The sequence below is a fragment of the Heterocephalus glaber genome, unplaced genomic scaffold (genome assembly GCF_053883595.1).
Source record: "Heterocephalus glaber isolate CG9 unplaced genomic scaffold, H.glaber_assembly_v1.0 deba00001472, whole genome shotgun sequence".
NCBI classification, from domain to species: Eukaryota; Metazoa; Chordata; class Mammalia; order Rodentia; family Bathyergidae; genus Heterocephalus; species Heterocephalus glaber.
Window position 1 is genome coordinate 51,948,194 of NW_028258315.1, and position 23,207 is coordinate 51,971,400.

The following is a 23,207-nucleotide window of genomic DNA, read 5'->3' on the forward strand; positions in this document are numbered from 1 at the left end:
TAAAAATCTCTATAAAATCTGCTAGTCTGGAAAGACAGCCTTGACATTAACTCTATCCTTTTCAAATCACTTGTCAAAGCACTGGCTGTTTCAGTTTAAAAAATATATGGTTCAATGTCATCAAATTACCTACTAATAGCATTACTAATTTTCAAAAGTCCCCATGTATATAGTGAGCAAAAAGGTAAATTAAGAAGCCCAAGATGCATGTAACAAATCTCTTGAAACAGTTGTAATCTAACCCTGGATTTAAAAAAAACAAAACAGTAAGCCTCAAGAACTTCAAAATTTTGTAATATTTTAATTCAATTGATTCTACCTTAAAAGTGTGTACTTCAATGCCCAATGAAAATTATTTTCCTATTTTAATTAAGACTATTATCCTTCATTTTCCATTGATATTACTAACCATTAAGTTTGATTTCTTTAGAATTAGTTTGGTTTCAAACTGAAATAATTAAAATGGTACATGAAGTCAGAAATAAGAAATGGAATTACATGGGGAAAAAAGACAAGGAAGATTTCAAATAGTTCCTAAAAGGAAAAAAACCCACCTATGAGTCTCTTGATATGAAATACTTGTAAAAGTCAAGGTAAAAAGAGAGCAACAAAACCCTCACCATATCACAGCAATGTCTGCTTATTGCTACATAATTTGCACAGCAGTAGGACTGAGTTATACTTCTTCACATTTTAGTCAATGAACAGTCAATGTCATTTAGTAAAAGTGATTAGATACCTGTTTCTACATGCAAGTTTAATTTATATTAAAAGACTGCATAAAAATTCTGACTTATAAAAGTAAGTTCTTGGGTTCTGCTCCCCAATTCTAAAAGGCCAAGAAAAGGTCATTAAAAAGCTACTCATAATCTTGTGCAGTTTCTCCATACAGTAAAATAATTATAACTGGTGCACTGTAGACCAATGTGTAGCCTAGAGTTGGTTTGTTTCTGGTGTCATTTCTTAGCTATTTGAGACAATCTGTTTCACGGGAGTAAATTGAGAGGAAAATTCTTAAGAACTGCTTTGGGAACTAAACAAGATAATGTGTAGGTAAGCAAGGCATAGGACAAGAGATCACAGAGGATAAAGGTCCTGGAACTTCCCTTGCTCCCTCCCCAGAGCCTGGGAAGCATCTACCCACCAATCCAGCTTCCTGCAGGTCACTGCAGGCAGAGCTCTAGTTCAGACAATGTTGCTTGGCCTAGGCTACCTAGGGCCCATGTAAGAATAAGAGTCCTCTCTTCTCCATGCCATCACCCTTTCCCCTGTGAATGACACTTCTCAGTATTACCGCCAGACAACTTCGGCTCCACGAGACTATCACAGGCCCCAACACCAGGCTCTTTGGTGGCTCCTCCTGGAATAAGGTCAATCTCTTTAGCAAGCTCTTGCACAGCTCCCACCTTTATCTACCCCCCTCCCACAATTCCAGGTCTCCAGACAAATGAGAGGATTTGCCTTATTTTGGACATGGAATTCTTGTTTTACTGTCCGGTTTTGTTAATCTTTACTTTGTCAGGGAATACCCTTCCTCCACTTCTTTCCAAAACCTTACACATTCTTTAAGCAATAACTACACCTACACTGCATTTGTTAGGTCTGTGCTGATTGCTTCTTTCTTGTCAACTCCCTTCCTTTCCCCTCACAAGCACCCTATGGGGGTAGAGTGCAGTATGGAACTAGAGGCACTAGAATTATGGGGTTCAACCTCTCCACCCTGACTGCCTCAGGCTGACAAGAATAATAATACAAAGCAGTGGAGAGAGAGAGAGAGAGGGAAGGGGCTGCTTTCTTAAGGCTTCTAGGTTTTACTACCCGAGCCAGCACACGAAACTTTTTCCTAGTTCCTTCACGTGACTGAATCTCAGGCCCTGTACAGGTTAGAACCCAGGGCTCAAGCTGGGGCCGAAGGAGCAGGTTCCTGGTACAGCCCTCATTTGAGCTAGAAACTGGCAGGTCCAAGGGGGTGGGAGAAAGATGGGTTGGCACTTAGCTTGCTTTCCAGCAGAGACTAAAAACTGGGATCCACCCAGGCAGACCTGTCCTCTCAGACATGCCATGGCTCCTACATGATATGTATCTTTAACTTCATGGCTTAAATTTTTAAAAATATTTACATTAAGGATCATGTCTTTCCTCTTCTTTTAAGAAGTCCCCCAAATTGGCAGTACTACATATTCACATGGCCGCTGCAGGCCACAGGTGGCCATGCATCTCTCCAGTTCATCCAGGCCTTGTTCCTCCCTGTCTGGTAGACCCTGCCCTCCTCAATAACTACCTCCTATGGCTATAGTCAGCTCCATGTGCTTCTCCTAGGCTGGGAGGCCTGCTCTAATGTGAACCAGCTATCCAGGGACCTTTCATCCTGCGGAGGGCAAAGAAAACAGCTGAAATGATCCACTTCAGCACTGGCCATTCTAAGGGATGAAAAGCAAAGACCTCAGCTCACTACACAAGGGCTCCCCTCCAATCCTTCATACATACTTGAGGTGTTGTTGGTAAATTTAGTCTATAAAGACCTAGAAAGCAAATATTTTAGCTCTGTAGGCCATTTAACCTCTGCTGCAAGTACTCAACTCTGCTATTAAATCACAAGAGTAGCCACAGATAATAGGTAAGTGAATGAGCATGACTATATTCCAATGAAACTTTATTTGTGGACATTAAAATATGAATTTTATAAGTTTTCATATATCAGAAAACACTACATTTATTTTGATCCTTTTTAACTATTTAAAAATGTAAGCCGGGCATGGTGGCACATGCCTGTAATCCCACCACTTGGGAGGTTGAGGCAGGAGGATTGCTGCAAGTTCAAGGCCACATAGTGGCCTGGGCTGCATAATGATTTCAAGGCCAGCCTGAACTATATAGTCAGACCCTACCTCAAAAAAGGAAATAAGTAAATAATAAAAATAAAACTGTAAAGGGTCCTAGCTCAAGGGCCATGCAGGATGGATTTAGCCTGTTATAGAAAGTTAAGGTACTTTCTTTAGGTACTTTCTCCTTTATACCTTATAAATACTTGTATTTTTTAAGCTTACCTTTTATTATTACACAAGAAACTCTTTATGAACTTAAACTAAGACACTGCACAGAACAGATCTGATTCATGTCTCTTGAAATACATTCCTTCCACTTGCTAACCCTAACTACAGTGATATCTTGATACCTTGTCCAACTCAAAATTCCTTCCAAATTCGTGTTCAGACACCAAAAAGTCTGAGAAATGAACATATTTTTTCCAAAAGAAATAATGGAAAACCAAATAATTGGTCCTGACACCCAGAAATTACACTTATAAATTCATTTTTCCAGAACTTTCACAAATTTTGCAATGATTTCTTTCTTTAACTCTCTCATGGTTCTCAGAGTTTTCCTCTAAGCTTTCCTGCTGGTATCACTGTCTTTCTTTGGTGCCATGGTTACAATATTTTACACAAATAAAGCACACACACACACACAAAAAAAAGCACAATGACAAATGTAATGCACTGACACAAGCACTGTATGTTATCTGGGCCAGAGCAGCACTTAGGCTGAAGCGTCACCCTTTGTGTCCATCCAAAATACATGGTGTGATTCACTCTGGGCCCATCCAGGTTTTTTCAAGTCGAATTTTCAGTTCGACTATCAAGCAAAGCTATGAACACCAAGCAGACTTGTTCTAAACTTTGTTATTAGAGCAGTGAAAAGTTTGAGCTTGCAGCTGTTTGACAACTGAGGTATCACTGTACTATATTCATTTTACTTCATCTATGCCCTAATGTTAATATGCAGCAGAACTTGATCCATTAGGGTCAAGCAAAAGGTTTTGTCCAAATCTGTCTTAAATATATAATATTTTGCCTTTATCTTCTTAATTACAGAAAGTAAACTGAAGGCTATTTCCACCGGAAAAAAAATCTTAAAACTGACTTTAAATTTATTTTAAAAGGCACTAACAATAGTTTTTTCAAAAACCACACAATCAAACCACGTAACTAGCGTACTCTGTTTTCTATATTGTTCAGCACAGAAATTTTTAAAACTAGCTTAAATAAATAACACAGGAAGTGCAATGCAAATTTAAATTATACCTAAGTATTTCAGAGGTTAGCTGATTTTGAGTTTCACCCACCAATAAGCGTTACTATAATTCAAATTTTTAAAGAACACTAACTTTTAAAAATATTTTAAGCAACTTTTTATACCCAAATAACTGTCAGTTGTTACTGATTAGTGGCAATTAAAAGGTAATTTATTATTTGTAAACCATGTAGGAAACACTCCCCCCTATAGTGTACTTTAAAGGAATAAGAAAATCTTCATATAAATGTACCCCAGAAATTAGCCTAAGAGAAAGCTAAGCATTGTTAGTGGTTAACAGTATTTAGTGATTAGAAAGAATATTATAGGGAATCTGTGGAGATGACTGGAGTTTGGTTTTCTTCCCTTTAATGTTTAAGATCACATATGATATCCTTCTATATGGAAATATATGTATAAATTCACACAACATATAAGAATGGAAATAGTGTGACCATTTAAGAGATTCAGAACATATTGCTGCTCTCTAAAGAAGAGGCAAGGGTGAGAGGAATCTGCCTTGCAACAGTTCTACTCCCCTCTCCAATCCTGGGCTGCAGGGCCTGGGAGTAACTCCTCTGAGAGTAATTGCTGTGGTCCTCCGCAGCTCTGTCTTTGCTGGGAATTAGCTAGCATGTACGTGGTCAGCAAAAACAGGTACAAACACTGCTTCAAAGTTTGACTTTAACTCTGCGCATTTTAGATTCCTGAATGCACCATGATAGTTTCATTCTTAGAAAAACTAATTACTATGGGGATTCAGTAGGAAATATAAAGTTCAAGAATAATTTGGAACACAAGGAAGAAAAGAGAATTATCATCTCCTTATGGGGAGAAGGAAATTCAGTGATAATACTAAAGAAGCAGAGACATAAATTCTAAATGACCAGTCAACAAAGGACTATCAACTAGTTTCAGAAATTGTAAGGCAAATGTCAGGATCAGGTGGTACATGGACTTTCCATCATTTGGTTTTAACAAATGCTTCTTCACTGAGAACATTGCTCCTCCATGAACTTCCTCCAGCTGTTCACTCACAAGGATATCACTCCCTTTGATCTTGTCTTTGATACTACCCCTTCTTGGAATCCCCATTCAAACCTCATGCCCTCTACCTGAGCCCTAGAGAAACATCACCTTTCTTTTGTGAAGTATGTATGTAATCCACATTTCTCTTACTATACTTATTTTTCTTACACTTACCACTGTCTGCTATGTATTTTACATTACTGATGAACATCTCAGCTTCCCTGGTAACCCACAGGCTCCTCAAATACAGTATACTTAACTAATTCCTCTCTCTACTGCTTGCTACCTTTCCTGGGTGCTTTGCACAGAATAGCCTTTGAGAAGGCATTCAGCCTTTGAAATATCTGTTGAATGAATCAATTAATAGATGAACTTGTCAACCAATGAAACATGTACTTGAGAGCATTAGGAAAATAGCAGGAGCTGAGGATGAGAAGTCAAAGAAATCAGAGGCTTCCCTCTTTTGGAGGTTACATGTCCTAAAATTAAATTTAAGTTTCCCTGGCTCTCTATTTTTATTCTCCACATTTCTCTTTTGTGCCCCTACCTCATTAGAACTACTGTATCCCCAAGACTCAGTTCATCACCTTGATAAGGCAGGCACTCAACAAATACTTACTGAATAAATCTCAGAGTCATTTCATAAAATATACTTAAAGAGTAAAAATTTATAGGGGAGATTAATTCTTTAAAATGACCAAAACTGGGAACTCAAAAAAATTAAAAGCAGATAAATGTCAATATTAGAAAATCTTAATGACTTCACCTTTAGGTATTCCAGTTTTGGGATCTTCCCTCTACAGCTCAAGTTTGAAAAGCATTTGCCATGGCTGAGGATGTGGCTCAATGGTAGAACATTTGCTTAATACATACAGGTGGTTGGTTTCATCCCAACCATTGGGAAAAAAAAAGGAAAAGAAGAAACACATTCACCTTCAAGGTCAAGGTTTCAGCAGAATTTAGAACTCATATAATGTACTTTCCATACCTCAAATTCTTGAACAATCACTTTTTTTAAAAAAAAGATCAGCCACAAACCCTGTGCTCAGTGCCCAGTTCTTTCCTTTCACATTGTTCATATTGTTAATCTCTGGCAGAGGTTAGTAAAGCAGTAATTTCTGAAAAACTGATTATTATGATTGAGCTCAGTTAATGCTTGAAATGTAAGGGTTATTAATTACCTGAAGTAAAACTGGCTTCTAATTGGTGACAATAACTAGACCCCAGAAGGCTGTTTCTTGGCTTGTAGCTTGCCCTGTAACTACCACTCAACTTCAAAGGTTTACAAAAAGTAGGTTTCTATTAGCCTTAAAAACAAGATAGTACAGCTGGGTGTGGTGGCACACACATGTAATCCCAACACTTAGGAGGCTAAACGCTGGAGGATTGCTGTGAGTTCAAGGCCAGCCTGGGCTACACAGTGAGACCGTGCTTCAACAAAACAAAACAAAGCAAACAAAAGACAAAATAAAATAACAAATTCTGTATGTTTTTATTAGCCAAAAAATTTTATACAACTATCCAAATATTAAGTTATGCCCTCCACATTATGGTGGATAAATTTGAATTTGAAACACAGTAGTACAGTGGTGAAGAGCCCAGACATGGGGGCTGGCAGGGGGACAATATCTTATAAAGGAAAATCACAACATACAAAAAATAAAGATACATAAAAATAAAGATCCACATACCGACTCCCCAGTCAGCGATTATCCATTGATGGCCAAATTTGTTTAAGCTACAGCCCACTTAATTTTTCCACAGCCCATTATGGACTATTTTGAGGCAAATCTTAGACTTCATTATAATGATTTCAACAGGTCTAAGGGAAAAAGACTTTAGAGTGGAACAGATGTAGAGTCACATTCAGGCTCTAACATCAAACTGCAGAAGCCCTACCCCCCCCCCCTTGGGTATTAGACTGCCTTCTCTCTGTAATAAAGGGGACAGTCATCCCTGTTTCTCAGGACTGCATTAGTAGCGAAACACATTAAGGAGATGTCTTAGAAAGTGCTAAGATACAAAATAGCTAATACATGGCAGCTATGGCTTTTACTACTGTACTAGCGTATAGAGACACTTTTGGACTCATTTCCACTGAAGCTTACACAGAATGAAACAGGTACTAAAGACAAACAGTATTTGAAAGATGCCCTAAGAGAGTATACTATGGCTTATATCTAGATGTCCCCACAAAGCCTCACACACTTATAGATAGGGCTTTTGGGAGGTGACAATCATGGATCTGCAATACTGGATTAGGCCAATGATTGGTTTAGCATAGTTCTGAGTGTGGGTGACACCAACCAATAGGCTTATAGCCTGGATGGAATAAAGAGGAAAAGATGGAGGAAGGCTGCTGCTTCCTGCCTGCCATGCCATGAACTGTTTCTCCTCTGACATGCCACCCTGCCTTGGAGCCAGCTGACTAAGGACTGAAACCTCCACAAACTATGAGCTGAAATAAACCTTTCCTCCTTTAACTTGTGAGTGTCAGGTACTTTGTCTGAGCAACATGAAGGTAACTAAGAATACAATCTCTGTGATGGTTAATCTTAACTAACAACTTGATTGGCTTGAGAGGCTCCTAGGAGATTAATAAGTGCCACAGGGGCATAACCTTGGGGACTATATCTGATCCATGGTCCCCTCCCCTCTGGCTCTTCCCTTATTCTCAGTTTCCTGGCTGCTATGAAGTGAGCAGCTTTCTTACACCCTGTCTTCCTATCATGATGCTTCTGCCTTGGAGCCAGCCAACCATGGACTAAAACTTCTGAGACTGTGACCCAAAATAAACCTTCTCTTCTTTTAAAGTTGTGTCTGGCAGGTATTTCATCACAGCCCCAGAAAGCTAATCAATATAATCTACTTGCTCTGGAAATTTTAATTGTAAGATACAAGACCTGGTGGGGGACCCCATTAAGGAGCAGGAAAGAGCAGTGTGCACTGTTACAGCTGGGTCGAGGGGAATGCTCTGGAAGCAGAGAGAGGAGCCTCAGACAGAGGAGCCTCCTCACTGCTGGCTTCCCAATGTGAGGAAGGCCCAAGGTAAGGAAGCCAAAGTATGCTTATTAAATAAAGTTCAAAGAGAACATTTTAAGTACTAAAATCAGATTTTTGCAACTAGAGGTGATGACAAAACTAAATCCAAAGTGACAGAAAAAGTTACAGAGTATCTATTTTAGGAGACATATGATATATATTCAATCCAAGAAGGAAAAAAATTAGAATGAACTCAAAACAGAAAGTGGAAGAAAATTAAGTTGTTGTTTCCCTTCCACCTCATCACATTCAGCCCCTCCAACAGAAGTAGAATGAGGAATACCTTATAAAATTAGCAAGATATAGGTATCAATATAAATATTCAGTAAATTTTTTTTTGAGGGGGGACCCTGGGATCGAACTCAGGACCTTGCACTTGTGAGGCGGGTGCCGGGACCACTGAGCTAAATACCTGGCAAATACTCAGTAAATTGTATGATCAATTATTAAAATATAAGACTTGTCACCTCTAAGTAGAATAAGACTTCTGAAAATATATTAGAGAAGCCTTTTCTTTCCCATTCCTTTTCCTTTTATTTCCAATTGACTAATAGTAGTTAAGGGATGTTTCCATGAAAGACTCTACCCATTCTTCACAAAAGAATGGAAAAAGCGGAGGCAGTTGTGGTTTAGATCTACACTGTTCCCAAAGCTTCAAGTGTTCAGTGGTGGTGCTTTTGGAAGGTGTTTGGATCATGGGGGCACATGGGATTAATCCAGTGATGAATCCATAGCTGAGTGTGCTATTAGGAGGTGGGGCCTGGTCAGAAGAGGTGGGTCACTGGGGTGTGACCTGGAAGGGTCTATCTCCCTCCCTGACTCCTCTTTCCCTCTCTGCACCACTGACTGCTCCACCAGATTCGGTTACCATGCCCTGCCTGCTTTGAGACCAGCCAGCCATGGACTGAATCTTCTAAAACCTGGGAGCCAAAGTAAAGCTCTCCTCGGGACGGGGATTTAGCTCAGTGGTTCCGGTGCCTGCCTCGCAAGCACAAGGTTCCGAGTTCGATCCCCAGTACCAAATAAACCAAAAAACCCCAGAAAAAACAAAAAAACAAAGTAAAGCTCTCCTTCAAGTTGCAGGTGTCAGGAATTGTGTCCCAGTGATGAGAAAGTGACTAAGACAGCAGTTAATGGTGCTGATGAGACAGGGTCAAGAGATAAAAAGGGGAGTCATTTGCTCTAAGATGAATAAGGGAGCACCTTGGTTAAGCACAACAGGACTAGGTGCCAAAACTGCATTTCTTGCCCTTAAAGGAGTCTGGATTAAACATCAAGCAACTATAAAAGATAAATACAGCCTCTGTAGAGGCTGAAGAAGGGAGAGAGGAAAGGAAGATACATAAACCTGAGAAGAGCCAAAGGCTGACTAAAGGATCCTTGTAAAGGCTACTGTGAAGTTAGATAAAGCAAATTCATAGCTCTCTGAAAACCTCCATCTTAGTCCATCACCTATAATGAAATACCCTGTAGATTCTCCGGCATTCTTACATTGGTTCTGGAAGCTCATTCCATTTAAGATCAATATTTCTTTGAGGGAAAATGAGTTATTCATTACTTTCAACTATGAAAGCACTATACTGACCTTTGTAATAAAAACTGTGAATGCTATGATTTTGAATTATAAGTAGGAATGAATTTATTCTTGGAAAACATTAAATGCCAAGGTAGAGCTACCACCACTGAAATTATGGGGCGTCCAAACAAATGAGACTCTTCAGTGACAATAATGGCATTCCTGTGCCATCCACCTGTACAAATACAGACTACAACCCGCATCCAGAGTGCGTCATCTTCACAGCTTATAGCATGAATTCTAGACATTCCAGCCCTCGCTTCCTTCACTAACCACAGCCCAAATTAGTCACAGAAGCTACTGTGTATGGCTTACAGAGGATTCGGATTCATTTTTAGTATCGAGGCTAGAGTGTGTTATTTCAAGTCTTCTGTTGCTATCATAATACAGCTGATAAAACTGTTTCTTGTCAGAGTGATAATGATGTAAAGTTAAGTCTCAATTTCAATTCTGACCCACTAAAACTGTTTGAATAATTGATTACAGTAAGTCAAGGCAATCAAATTTATTTTTGGTTATGCAATCACAAAACTGATTACTTTTCAAGTGAAAATCCAGAGAACGAGATTATTTCCCAGAATAAAGAGTTACAAGTAGTAGTTGACATGTGTGAGTGAGTGTGCGGGCAAAGTGCACACAAAGGCTGTGCTACAGTTTTCCCTCTGGATCACAAACTGCATCCTCACTGTTTAAATCTATGAGTAATGCCCAGATAATCTAGCGTGACATAAAGAAGAAATTAATTGTGATGTGCAGCTCAAGCTCAACAATCAGTCATTTGTAATAGATTGATTTTTCAAAGTAATTTTTGCAATTCAAGAAATATCTTGTATGGAAGGCAAGAAGAAATAACACACCAAAAAAAAAAAAAAAAAACCAACTCAGTTTGCTTCCCACTGTTAAGTTAAAGAAGATAGATTTCTCAATGATAGTAGCTCTTTTATCCTATAACCAACAATCCTTCAAAATAAAATGCAGCTGTTCTGAATCAACGCGATGAATAAAGAGGCATGTTTCATTTAACTATGATTCATTTTTACAATTATTGTCCACTTTAAAAGAATCAACTTCAAACCTGACTTTTTCTCCATAGAGCAAGAAAGCTACCAGTCAAACAGAAGGAAAAGAAAAAAGGGTACACCTTGAGACAGGCCAAACATTAAAGATGTAGTTCTCCCCATTAAGTCACTGAAGTCACCTAGATACGGAATTATAAACTTCCTTTCTTTCCCCTTCTTATCCTGAAGTCTGAAAACTAAACTCCTAGAAACATTTTTATCTAAGGGCAAAAGAATGACAAGACTCCCCAGGAGGAAAATAAGAATGACTATAAGATACTGAGAGTAACATTTAAACAAATGTGCCAGTGCTAATACATACAAATGGATGCTGCCCCCTTCAAAGTAATTGCCTTAGAAATTATACGCTTTTCCAATGATGCTGTTATGGGCACTTTGGAATTTGTTTCAGACCCTGGAATTTTCCACATCTTTAAAGTTAGCAAGTATTTGCCAGGCATGGTGGTACACTCCTGTAATCCCAGCACTCGGGAGACTGGGGCAGGAGGATCACCAGGAGTTCGAGGCCAGCCTGGACTACATAGTGAGTTCAAGGCAGCCTAAACTACATAGTGAGACCCTGTCTCAAAAAACAAAACAAAACAAAAGTTAGTAAGTATTTGTTTTCTCAGGCTGAATGTAACAACAATCAAAAGTCCTCAGAGTAGCTGTGCTTTTCTCTGGAAAGTCCTTCCTGACATACAAGTCTAGGTGAAAAGGTTTTCTCCTAAATGATTCCTAAACCTCACATGCAGAGCCCGTCTCACTTTATGCTAGAAGTGTTACTAATTTATCATCTGTTTCTAACAAAACTAAAACTTCTTCAGAGCACAGAAGTTATCTATCTTCTTTATTATTATACCCATAATCCTACCACAGGGCTTACAAAACTATAGGTACCCAAGAAATACTGAACGGTGTAATCTACCATAAAATAAAGTGGTTTGGAATACCATGTATATTTATCCTCCCCACTTCTTTTAGAACAGCATCACAGCTCTGTGCTCATATCTATTTAGAGGGATGATTACGTTGCCAGGGGACAGGTTTGGATTTGTTCATTTTCATTACTTATTTATATAGAGAAAAAAAGCAAAAGTTATGATTACATCTTCACATACTAAAATGTTACAACTTTCTCAGTTCCAAAGTTGCAAGTATAATATCTTACCCAGCTGCAGTATCTTAACAGTATCTCTGTGTGCCTTCGTTACCAGCTTAAAATGACGATAAAGTGGGTAGCACAAAACTCTTCTTCCAAAAGCCACCAGGATTTCGTGAACATTAGTCCAAGTCTGTGAAATGTCATTTTAACAAGTAGTCATTTCCATAAAACATGTTACACAAACAAAAGTGCACAAAGAAACAGGAAACTATTTTCAATTAAAAATAATAAACTTGGATCATTAGGAAGCCAATTAGAATGGAAATATAAAAACAGAAAATGAGATTCTTTTTGAACACCTTGCAATAAAATATTTTAACAGTCTTTGTAATTTCTCATTCTATATAAACTTATCTCAAAAGCTCCTTAAAAATCACATATGTAGCAGGAGTTTTAAAGTCTTAAGGATTACACATAAGAATCTAAAATACATGGCCATTAGCAAAATACAGATGTACATAAAAGCTATTTTTTAAACAATATATGCTTCATGTGTTTTGTCTTTTAGGGCTATTCAGGATGGCACAGGTCAAGGATATACAAGAATCACTTAGTGAAGTTTGTTGACAGTCTCTGCCTCTTTTTTTTTTTTTTTTTGGTGTCAGGGATTGAACTCAGGACCTTGCGCTTTCGAGGCAGGCGGCAGAACCACTGAGCTAAATCCCCGACCCTCTGCCTCTTTTTTGAAAATTTTCTATTTTTTATTTTTGTTTTGTTTTGTTTTGTTTTGTTTTTGAAACAGGGTTTCATTATAATTAGAAAGTTCAGGCTGGCCTTGAATTCATTGTGAGCCCAGGATGGACTCAAACTCAGGGTGATCCTCCTGCCTCAGCCTCCTGAGTGCTGGGATAACAGACATGTGTCACCATGCCTGTCCCTAAAAATTTTTAATATTTCAGTTAGGCATGACCTATACATGATTGTTTACTTCAGTAATTTCCTTTTATTTATCGAAGAGAAAATACTGTACTACTGATTTCTGGAGAAAAGTATTTTATCTTGAAAGGTATCTGATACCATCAATAATTCAAAACTTCGTAAAAACACTAGACAGAGGCTGATGGTGTAGCTCAGTGGCAGAGCACTTGCTAGCATGTACAAGTCCCGGGTTTGACTGCCAGCAACCCTCCCCTCAAAAAAACACTAGATAGAGGAAATTTTATAAAAATTGTCTTTAATTGGTTCTTGATAAGGGAAGTATAAAAATGTAAATCATATGTAAAACAAAACAAAATTAATATTAAAGGAACAAGATAATTTCCATATATATTAATCATTTATAGTACACTAAGCATTTGATAAAGAATATTTTGTATCTAAAATGAATTATGAGCTTCAAAAAATTCTAGCAAAAACCTAAATACTTACAGAAATTAACATCATTGTTAATATGTCTGGCAACACTAAATTATTTCAAAACTTTAACAATTTCAAAGTAAAATTATAAAGTTAAATTTTCAAGTAGACTTTAATAACCGTACAAACAACATTCTCTAAGTCGCCAACTACTTTCAACATATTAATTGGTCCAATAATGACAAAACTTTTATTTTTTCTATTTTATGCTGCTCGCGGCCACGTGAGGAGCCCACTTCTGAAGAAGCACTCTTCAGTGGTAACACATGCACACACCACCAGGAGACCCGGAGTCCGCTTCTGCGGGGCTGCAGGGAATGAGCTCTGTCTTTCTAACAAGCTCCTGGCTAAGGCTGCTGGTCCAGACCACTCTCTGGCGATAAGACTCTCATGAAGAAACTGTTTCAGGTCCTGTTTACATCTTTCCTCCCCACTGAACAAAGTGATGCCATGAAATGACCTTGATGTTTTACAACTTAACATACTAATTGTCATAACTGATGTTATAATTATCAATTATTCTACCTTTAATTACTGTTTTGATGTACAATAGTTTGTTCAAAACTAGAAAATTTAAAGATGTCATCCTTGTATATTTTTGTTGAGACCTATACAATTATTTTCTGGAAAATAGATATAAAAACAATCACTACTCTATTTAAAAAGGTATCATCTCTAACCACACTAATTATAGGACTTAGGATAAGTTATTTAAGTTCTCTGATCGAAGTTTTCTCATCTGTAAAATCAGCAGGACTCACCTCCAGACTTGTTGGGAGGAGCAGGTGAAGTTATGGATACCAAGTGCTCAGCAAAGGCCCTGGCGGTCCCTTATTACCTAGACTTGTTTCCCATTCTTGAGCTCTGAGCCCCAGTTCTGCCAATTTACAAATATACCTCTAAGTCTACCCCACATTCTCACACAACAAACCACGTCTCCATTTTTCTTCTAAAGTACATTTCCTTGCCCAAATTACAAAAATACTTACCTGGTTTCATTATTACAAATTCACTAGAGACAAAAATCAAATGTATATAGTAAAGCTTCCACTTTAAAAAAAATCAAAGAGGGCCAGGGATTTAGCTCAGTGGTGCCACCGCCTGCCTTGCAAGCACAAGGTCCCGAGTTTGATCCCCGGTACCAAAAACAAAACAAATCAAAGAATTGCTTGAATTGCCCAAAATGAAGTAATGACAATAGAAAACTAACCTTTTGAACAACAAAAATCTAAGCAACTGCAACTGGAAATCATACCTCAAACCAGCACAGTGTTGGACTCAGTTTTCTGATACTCCATGCAGACTCAACCTGTGTTTTGGAGAAAAGAGTATCATCGCCTTTAGAGGTACTGTAAAGTCATTTGAAAATAAAACATAGGTATCTACTTAAACTAGTATCTGAATAGTACTGATATACACAAGCATTAAGAAATGTTTATAACTGTAGAAAAATAATTGTTTTAACTGATGTGCCGCCTATTAGAGAGAACTTCCTGTTTACTTGGGATTCGATAAAATAAAAATTTCCTACTGATAAGAATACCAGAACACAAAAGCAAATAAGCATGGGCTTTGAAACTAAAAATAAAGCAAAATGATGCTCCATTTCTGTCCCTCTCCACTGTTACTTGCTATTCAAGTACAGCACTTTAAAAACTGCTCAAGAATCTGGCCTTTCAGAGAATACTTGTGAGACTAAGGACATTCTAGAGAAATTCCCAAAGATGAAAGACTTCACAATCTCAAACATGCAAAGTGAATAAAAAAATGGTAAATTGTGCCAAGTGTACTCCCTCATCAACTCAATAATATGCAGATGCACTGCAAAGAAAACTGTCAAAGAAAACATTTTGCCCAATTATTCAAAAGATGAATAAAAACAAAGTATTTTCAGGTATATTATGTGCTTGATACCCTCAATAATACTCATTTTGGAGCCATAGACAAACCTCAAGAGTCATCTTATAGAAATTTTCAGAATCATGACAATAAAAAAATGGTACATATCAAATTCTAACTCTAATGTTACTCTAGTGCTAGGATGTTGAATGAAAAAAGCAGATTGGGCCGGGGATTTAGCTCAATGGTTTCGCCACTGCGCAAACACAAGGACCAGAGTTCGATCCCCGGCACCAAAAAAAAAAAAAAAAAAAACAACGAAAAAAGCAAATTAAACAACAGTGTTATGAACCAATATAAACACACATGTACATATACACATGTGTCCACCAAAAGAAGACTGGAAAGAGATAAATCACCTTTCAGCAGCAGTTATTTCTGAATATGGAAACTACAGGAAATCTAAATTATTTTTTTCATGTGTATTTTTCTTTACAATGATATAAATTACAGTACTTCTGTAATTCAAAAACAGTGAAGCATATGCTGAGTGAGGTTAAAGCTCTTTGAACACACAATTATAAACAGCTGCAGGGCCACACTAACAAGAAAGACTTTTTCCAGTCCTCTGTAACATACTCAGTCATACAGGTGAGAAAGAAATTTAACTCTTTATTTGAAAAATCAAATATGGTTTAAGAGACACAATAAAGCTATATTAAGTTTAGAAGATCATTCAAGAAATAATTTCACAAAGATTTAATTTTAAAGTATGAGTCTTTATAACCACAAAAAGTTTTTAAAAATCTGATTTACACATAGTTTTTTAATAGCATACATCCTATATGAATTGAGAGACACAGGTAAAATTCTAAGATTCCTTTTTTCTGAGTAAAATGCTGTAATTTGTATGTGATGATCAATGGCTTGGAAAAAGAATATAAATGAGTATGGCAATTGACACCCTTGCCAATGTCAAGTGTCATGTGACACAGCCTTCTTCTATGGCCTAAAAGAGATGAGTGCTCAAGCAAGCCGCTCTCTGTGCTCAGCCTTCCTTCCTTAACTGACATCTCTGCTGTGCTACGTGTTAGTGGTAAATGCCAAAAGACAAGTGAAAAAGGCCACATAAGCATTGTGTTTACACACTGGTTGCCCCCACCCAACACACACATAGCCTCCTCATAGGGCACGCACAGATTAACTAACCACAACAGGTTCTACTCTGGACAAGAGGGCTGACACTGTCACATGGTTCCCCTAGCATGGTGGTCTACCCAGACACACACAGGCACACTGGCACTTACGTTCCTCTCTCCTTCAGTGACACGGATTTCATAGCAGTATGCCAGAAGGATATCAATTAAACTATAGTACACTTGACGATGAGCTATCTTGTCTAACAGGTAAGATTTATTGACAAATTTTAGCAGCTGGTATTTCTCCTCCTCAGAAAAAGACACTAGAAGAAAATGCATTTAAAATTTTAGTGTTCTGTTCAGTTTTGTAAAACCACCAAAGTAGATTTACCAAAATTAGAATTCTGCATATAGAAACTGAAATAAAAGTGATTGCTACTTAACTCTGTATATACAAGCAATTTAAAAAGTAGATTTCACAACTTTATTAAGGACAATACTTCAGTTCAAATCCTAGTAGGGCAAAAGGACACATTTCTAAACAATAGTTATTCTTCATTTTTAGCACCCCTCCCCTTTATGCTACACCGCTCTTAGTTAAGGCTTTTAAATGCCATAGTTACTGACTTTAAAATAAAGATATCAAATACAATTTGACAGTAGGACTGCCAAAAAAAGCACTAGGAAAATACTCATTATCCATTTTCAAAGTTCTATATAATGGTACAGGGACATTCCCATATATTGACCAGTTTTAAGGGTACAATATTTATTATTTTAATCTATATAAAGTTTCACAAAAATATGCAAATGTGGCCATATCACACATACTAGACTTGTGAGAAAAGAATGTTCGTTTTCAACATGGTTTCTTTGCCTTTTTCGTTTCTTGCTTCACACCCTCTTTTCATCTTCATCTTCATCAATGGTCTCCCCACACTGAAAACCTATTATAGATCACTCCACAGCTTCTCCACACCCATGCAATCACATAGAGACACACAAACATGCATACCTCACTCCACAGTATCTCTGGCACATCCCTATGACAACTGGTCTGGGGCTAATTTTCAGAAAGGAGTATAATAGTCTGCACTGTACCATGCTCTGTCCAACCACTCCCCCTACTGATGGGCATTCACTTTGCTTCTACTTTTCTGCTACTGCTAATAATGCTGCAAAAATGTCCTTGCCATATGTCCTTGGATATTGGAAGCTTTATTTCTATAAAAAATTCCCAAGAGTAGACTTACTGGCTCAAAAGTTTATCTGGCTTTTTAAATACCTTATTTAAAGGTTACAGTAACTCTCCTTCCTAATAGTCATGAATAGAAGTTTCCTTTCCTAAACACACCTCCCACCCTGCCTGGCACTGAATGTAATAGGTTTTTTCCCACTACTTTTCAGCTTCGTAGATGTAAAGTGATTGTGGTAAACAGGATTCTAAGCTGGCCATCAAGGAGTCACTATATAGGATGCAGCTTAAGACTAGTTTCTGTCCAAACAAATATGGCAACAGGTACTTCAGTCACTGCCAAGATCATGTCCCATCACTATCAGATGAGAGCCAGCCCCTCATCTGACAGTTCTGAATAAATAAAATAAGATGCCAAGTGGTGAGGTGGCCTGAGAAGGCTACGTGAAAGCACCTGTGGGGAATTCTAAGCTCTGTTGCTGGCCCCAGCTGACTTCCAGCAATAAAGCAGGGCCCTCAGTTCTGTAGCATCAAGAAGCAAAATTCTGCCAACAATTATGTGAGTCTGGAAGAGTTCCATGAGCTCCAGAAAAGAATGCAGTAACCAACACCAATTTTTTAAAAATTGGCTACAGCCTTCTAAGACCCTAAGCAGAGCACTCAGAACCAGGCATGCCCCCTGATGCACAAGAACTGTGAGATCACGAAGGTAGGTTGTGTTAATTTGTTATAGTGTCTCTCTCACTGCTAAACTCTGAGCATTGTTTCACATGTCTATTGGCAATCTGGATTTGCTTTCCTGTGAATTAGCTATTGAAATGAGTTCTGCCTATTTTTTCTATTGGGTGACTTGTCAAATTTTTAAGAACTCTTGATATATTAGAGATACAAATCCTAACCAACCCTAATTCTACTCTAAACACTGATTTTGTTTATAGTAACTTTTGTCATTGAAATATTTATTTTTTTACTAAGTAAATCCTTCTTTTTTTAAAAAAATAGATTCTAGACAGTCTCTTTAAGATTTACTGTTTCAATTTCTATGTTTAAATCCTTAATCTACCCAGAAGCTATTTTTTGCATATGTTTTAAGACTTCAGTTTATTTCGCCTGCATAGTTAACTGGGCCACCCCAATTTTTTCAGTAATCCACTTTTTACTATATTGAATTACCAACTCTGTCAAACAGATCTGTTGCTTTATGTGCTAAAAATTACTTCAATGTATTTTTGATTTCTGTCATTGTGGTGAACACTGTACTTTGTCCCATTTCCATTATTCAGTGCTTCTTGATAAAACAGAAAAAAGCTTTTGTTTGTTTATTTATTTAGTGGTATTGGGAACTGAACCCAGGGCTTCACATATACTAGGCAAGCTCTCTACCACTGAATTATATCCCTAGCCCTTGTTTTATTTTGAGACAGGGTCTAAGTTGCCCAGGCTGGCAATGAACTTGGAACTCTGAGTAGCTGGAACTACGAGTGTCCACCACCAATGCCTGGTTACTTCTTTTTATGTATCAGCCACTTTACCAAATACTGGCTACTTAGTTCAAAACAACAAACTGAAATACTTGTAAGTGGTACACTTATCAAGTTCACACTTATTATAAATAGGTTTGTGGGGCTGGAGATTTAGCTCAGTGGTGCCACTGCCTGCCTCAAAAGTGCAAGGTCCTGAGTTCAATCCCTGATACCAAAAAAAAAAAGGTTTGTGTTCATAAAGGCAAGTATAAGACTGTAGTTCCTAGGTTTTCTTTGATTCCTAAACCAGGCAAACTATCATAAAATAGTCTCTTCTATCAAGTCTTCATATAGTTATAGACAAAATAACATATAACATGCTTTTATATTCAACTGGGTACCTTTACACATTGACAAAACGTACGTATTACTAGATCCTCATACACCTCAGTGCTCATACACCTAGAGCAAGATTTACAGCAAAAGTAACAGCTAAAAACATGAACTAATAGCTCAGTTCCTAGCTAATATAAGTAAAACATTGTCTAGCATTTGTCTTTGAGCAATTTTTAAAGAAACCTAAGCATCTACATAGATATGGCTAAATAACAGTGTTATCAATCTCTCATCTTGCAAAGTAATTTGTAATTTTCCTTCCAGCCCCTATCAGATGATCACTTCAATTTCACTTAAAAAGTTTTTCAACCCAGTTGAAGAAGCACATCCTGTTTCCATTTCTGGTGTTTGATGTCAAAATAACTTTTAAATCTTTTTCTCCAGGTTTTAGAATCATCCGTTATGATCAGAAATACAGGCTAACCTGCTAGAAGAGAGACCCACACATCCACAACACCCAAGAGTCAGTTGCTTAAATGAGACAGAAGTTAGTCTCATGCTACTCTTGGTAAATGATTCAGGTCTGGAAGGTGTCAGCTTCCTCATCATATGACTTCCATCTACAGGTCCAAGATAGCCTCTCGGGTTTTTTATTATTTTCTAGCCAACAAGAAAACAAGAGGAGGACACCAAGCTCCTAGTTCCTTGGGACTTGGTCCAGGAAATGCACATATCACTTCCACTCACTCCCCATCAGCCAGGGCTCAGGCACAAGACCACAGCCAGTTGGAAGGAGGGAAAGGACTTAGTCACTGGCTGAGTGGTCACTTACTCAGCTGTAACCCAAAGAGCCCCTTTACTAAAGGGAAGGAGGGCCATGAAAAGATAAGCGGCTCTCTCCGCTACCTTTTCAGAGATGAAGAATCGTTAGAATGCCTTTCCAATATTCCCAAACCATTTTCTAGGTAGCAGGTTAGCTACCTAGTCCTTTTCTGTCTCTTCCTTTCTGATCATCACAACTTGGCAAGAGCTGTAAGATAATCTGATCACACACAAACACTGGACCCATGCATTGGTCCAGATAAGTGTCCCTCAAAACTCCACCTGATAAAGGCTTGGTCTCCAACCCCTGGCGCTTTTAGGAGTAGGCAGAACCTATAAAAGCTGGGGCCTAGTGGGAGGTCTTAAGTCATTGGAGGTGTGCCTTTGAAGAGGATGTGGAACCCAGCCCCTTCCTATCAGTCTTTCACATCCCGGCCATGGTGAAATGGATGGTTTTGTCATGCACTTCTACCATGTGCTGCTGCCTCGCCACACTGACTCAAAAACAACAGATCATGGGCTAAAATCTCTCAAGACCATGAGGAAAAAATATACCTTTCCTTCTTTTTTATTGTCTCAGGTATTTTATTAACACTAATGGAAAGCTGACTAATAGAACCCTATTCACAATTTTCTAAATGTCTGTTCTCTCTTAACCCTTAAGCCTAACATGCTTTTTTTAATTAAAGGCTTCCAGTTTCAGTGGTTTTGCAGCCTATCCTTGAGAGGCATAAGAGCCTCTGAAATACACTTATTTTAAATTACTACAAACAATATTTTACTCATTAAAATACTTAGTGCAAAAAAAACAAACACCAGGGTTTGTATGTGTGTGTTTTGTTTTGTTTTGTTTTGCTTTGCTTTGTTATGTTTTGGTAGTGCTGGGGATTGAGGCCTTCATGCACACTAGGCACGTGCTTTACCACTGAGCTCTATGGACAGCCCCAGGTTGTGAAACAAGTAAGCTTATATACTTATTTTTCAACCATGTAAGCAATCTTACCTAAGAAAAAAAAAGGGGATATATTTGTACAAGCATTACTTATGTAACTGACAAATAATTTTTTAAATGTGTTTAATTTCTTGAACAGCAAGATAAAGATACGTGTATTTTTTTAACTTAATAATACAGATAAGTGTGAAGTGAAGCATTCTGTAAAGACCAGTGTTTAAAAATGAAATATGACAGATAAACTGGGTGTTGACGCTTCATTAAGGAACTAATCTAAAGATTTCTTAATTTAAATAGAAGCCCTCAGTTTACTTCAAGCAATTCAACCTAAAGAAACTGAAGGAAGGAACATATGCATGATGATAGGACACCTAGCAAAGTATTTTCCTGACCCCCTGGATTTAACAAGATTTGAGGCAGTATTCCCTTAAGCATAGTTTTTCAGACATTAATTTATTTTATAGGAAAGTGCCAGGTGTTCATGATAATTTTATCTCACTAGAGAAAAGCCTTTATATCCTGGTTGACTAATAAAGAGCTCTGCTTTCCCATAATTCTGAATCTCAAAGTAAGTGTGCCAGGAACCATTTAACAACACATCAACTCTTCTATGTGTTTTTGTCTTCACTCTTTAAGTAATCATACCTATGTATGTTTATTGACTTGAAAAAGTCAACCTGAGCACTGCAAGTCCTGATGTTACAATCCTCCCATGCAAGGGTGTCCTCATATTATACATTGCATTCAATGACTGAATAACATAAGAATAGCCTACTTGACCGTACTCTTCTGAATTCTTGGATGCTAGGTGTCTCTAGGTTTTCCTTGAAATACCAATTGTATTAGTCACTTTCCTGCCATTGAGCATCTACAGCTTCAAAGGGGAGAAGTTTATTTTGGCTCACAAAATATCCAACACCTACAACTTCAAGGAGGAGATTCTATTTTAGTTCAGTTCATGGTTGGCACGCACCAAGGCAAAAACAGCATGGAGGAAGAGTATGGTGGAAGAAAGTCACTCATATGATGGCAGCCAGGAACCAAAGAGAGAATGGAGGAGCTAAGGACAGGAATATACCCTTCCTAGTTTTGCCCCCAGTGACCCACCCCTGGGCCTAACCTCCAAATTTGAGACTTTTGAAGGATATTTTAGATCTAAATCATAACACAATCAACTTTTCCTGAGCATTTTTAAGTTCCATTTTGGCCTACTTAGCTCATTAATAATACATAAATACAGTTATAATCTAAAATTCAAGTGAAGAAATACAGAGGATAAATAACAAACCATGAAATCACTAGAGAAATAAAATCTAAGCTCCCTAAGGTCATTCTTAGTAGAGCTGTAAATCACATCACCCAAAAAGGAACTTGGGGAGGTCTCCACACAACTGCTTAGCAGTACTGGAAATACCTACAGATGCAGTGCCAACAATGCATGGATGACTGCCACCATGAGTAACATTCGTACAACTTAGCTACACTCAGAGCAGTTTTGCTATACAGTTCACAACAATTTCAGTTAATTATACTTCTAAAAATAATCTATAATGAAACGAAAGCTAGCTGAAAGCTCAATATATTTGAGGAGGAAACTGGTGCCCTAGCATTTTGAAGCAAATATCCCAAGATCACTTCCCGACATTAATAATCCACCAATAGATCTGGGGTCTGCAAAGGAACTCCCATCAAAATTGAAAGATGTCATCACAAGCACAAGGACCCGAGTTCAATCCCCAGTACCAAAAAAAAAAAAAAAATTGAAAGATGTTGGTGAGGTGAACATTTTTTCTCCCAAACTTTCCTAATTTTGACTTTTAAATCTTTCCTTCCTCTCTAAATCCCTCTCCCCAACACCCCTGTCTAGTCTGGCCAACAATTCAATCATCCACAATCTGACTCCACTCAGATAGAGTAAAGCCTATCTGTCTATTATAGTGTACAGTTACTAGAAACAGATCAAGAGAACCAGAAGAAAATGTGTTACGTTCAAATCTTCAGCCTAACTGGGCAGCCACACAGTGCTACGGCTTTTAAAGCTGACACTGATAGTTATCTCTACCAACACTGATGGGCTTGCTGGTGCCACAGGATGTCCCCGCTAGGAAGTTCAATGACTATGAATGTTAAGTGCTATCATAACAAGCAATTATGTGCCAAGACT

At 37.9% G+C, this 23,207-nt stretch overlaps 1 protein-coding gene across 9 annotated transcripts in view; it reads right to left on the reverse strand.

Annotated features, from left to right (window-relative positions):
* Positions 1-23,207, reverse strand: part of Shq1 (SHQ1, H/ACA ribonucleoprotein assembly factor) — a 113,607-nt gene that overhangs the window by 61,179 nt on the left and 29,221 nt on the right. For 7 of the 9 annotated variants that reach the window (XM_004854211.4, XM_013075614.3, XM_087182015.1 and 4 more), the window contains 3 exons: positions 16,444-16,598; positions 14,553-14,606; positions 11,948-12,071 (listed from right to left, as the gene is read on the reverse strand). In XM_004854211.4, the coding sequence (XP_004854268.2) occupies positions 11,948-12,071; positions 14,553-14,606; positions 16,444-16,598 (333 nt within the window). The remainder of the gene's footprint in view (positions 1-11,947; positions 12,072-14,552; positions 14,607-16,443; positions 16,599-23,207) is intronic. The other 2 variants (XR_015439498.1, XR_015439499.1) reach the window with 1 other exon arrangement.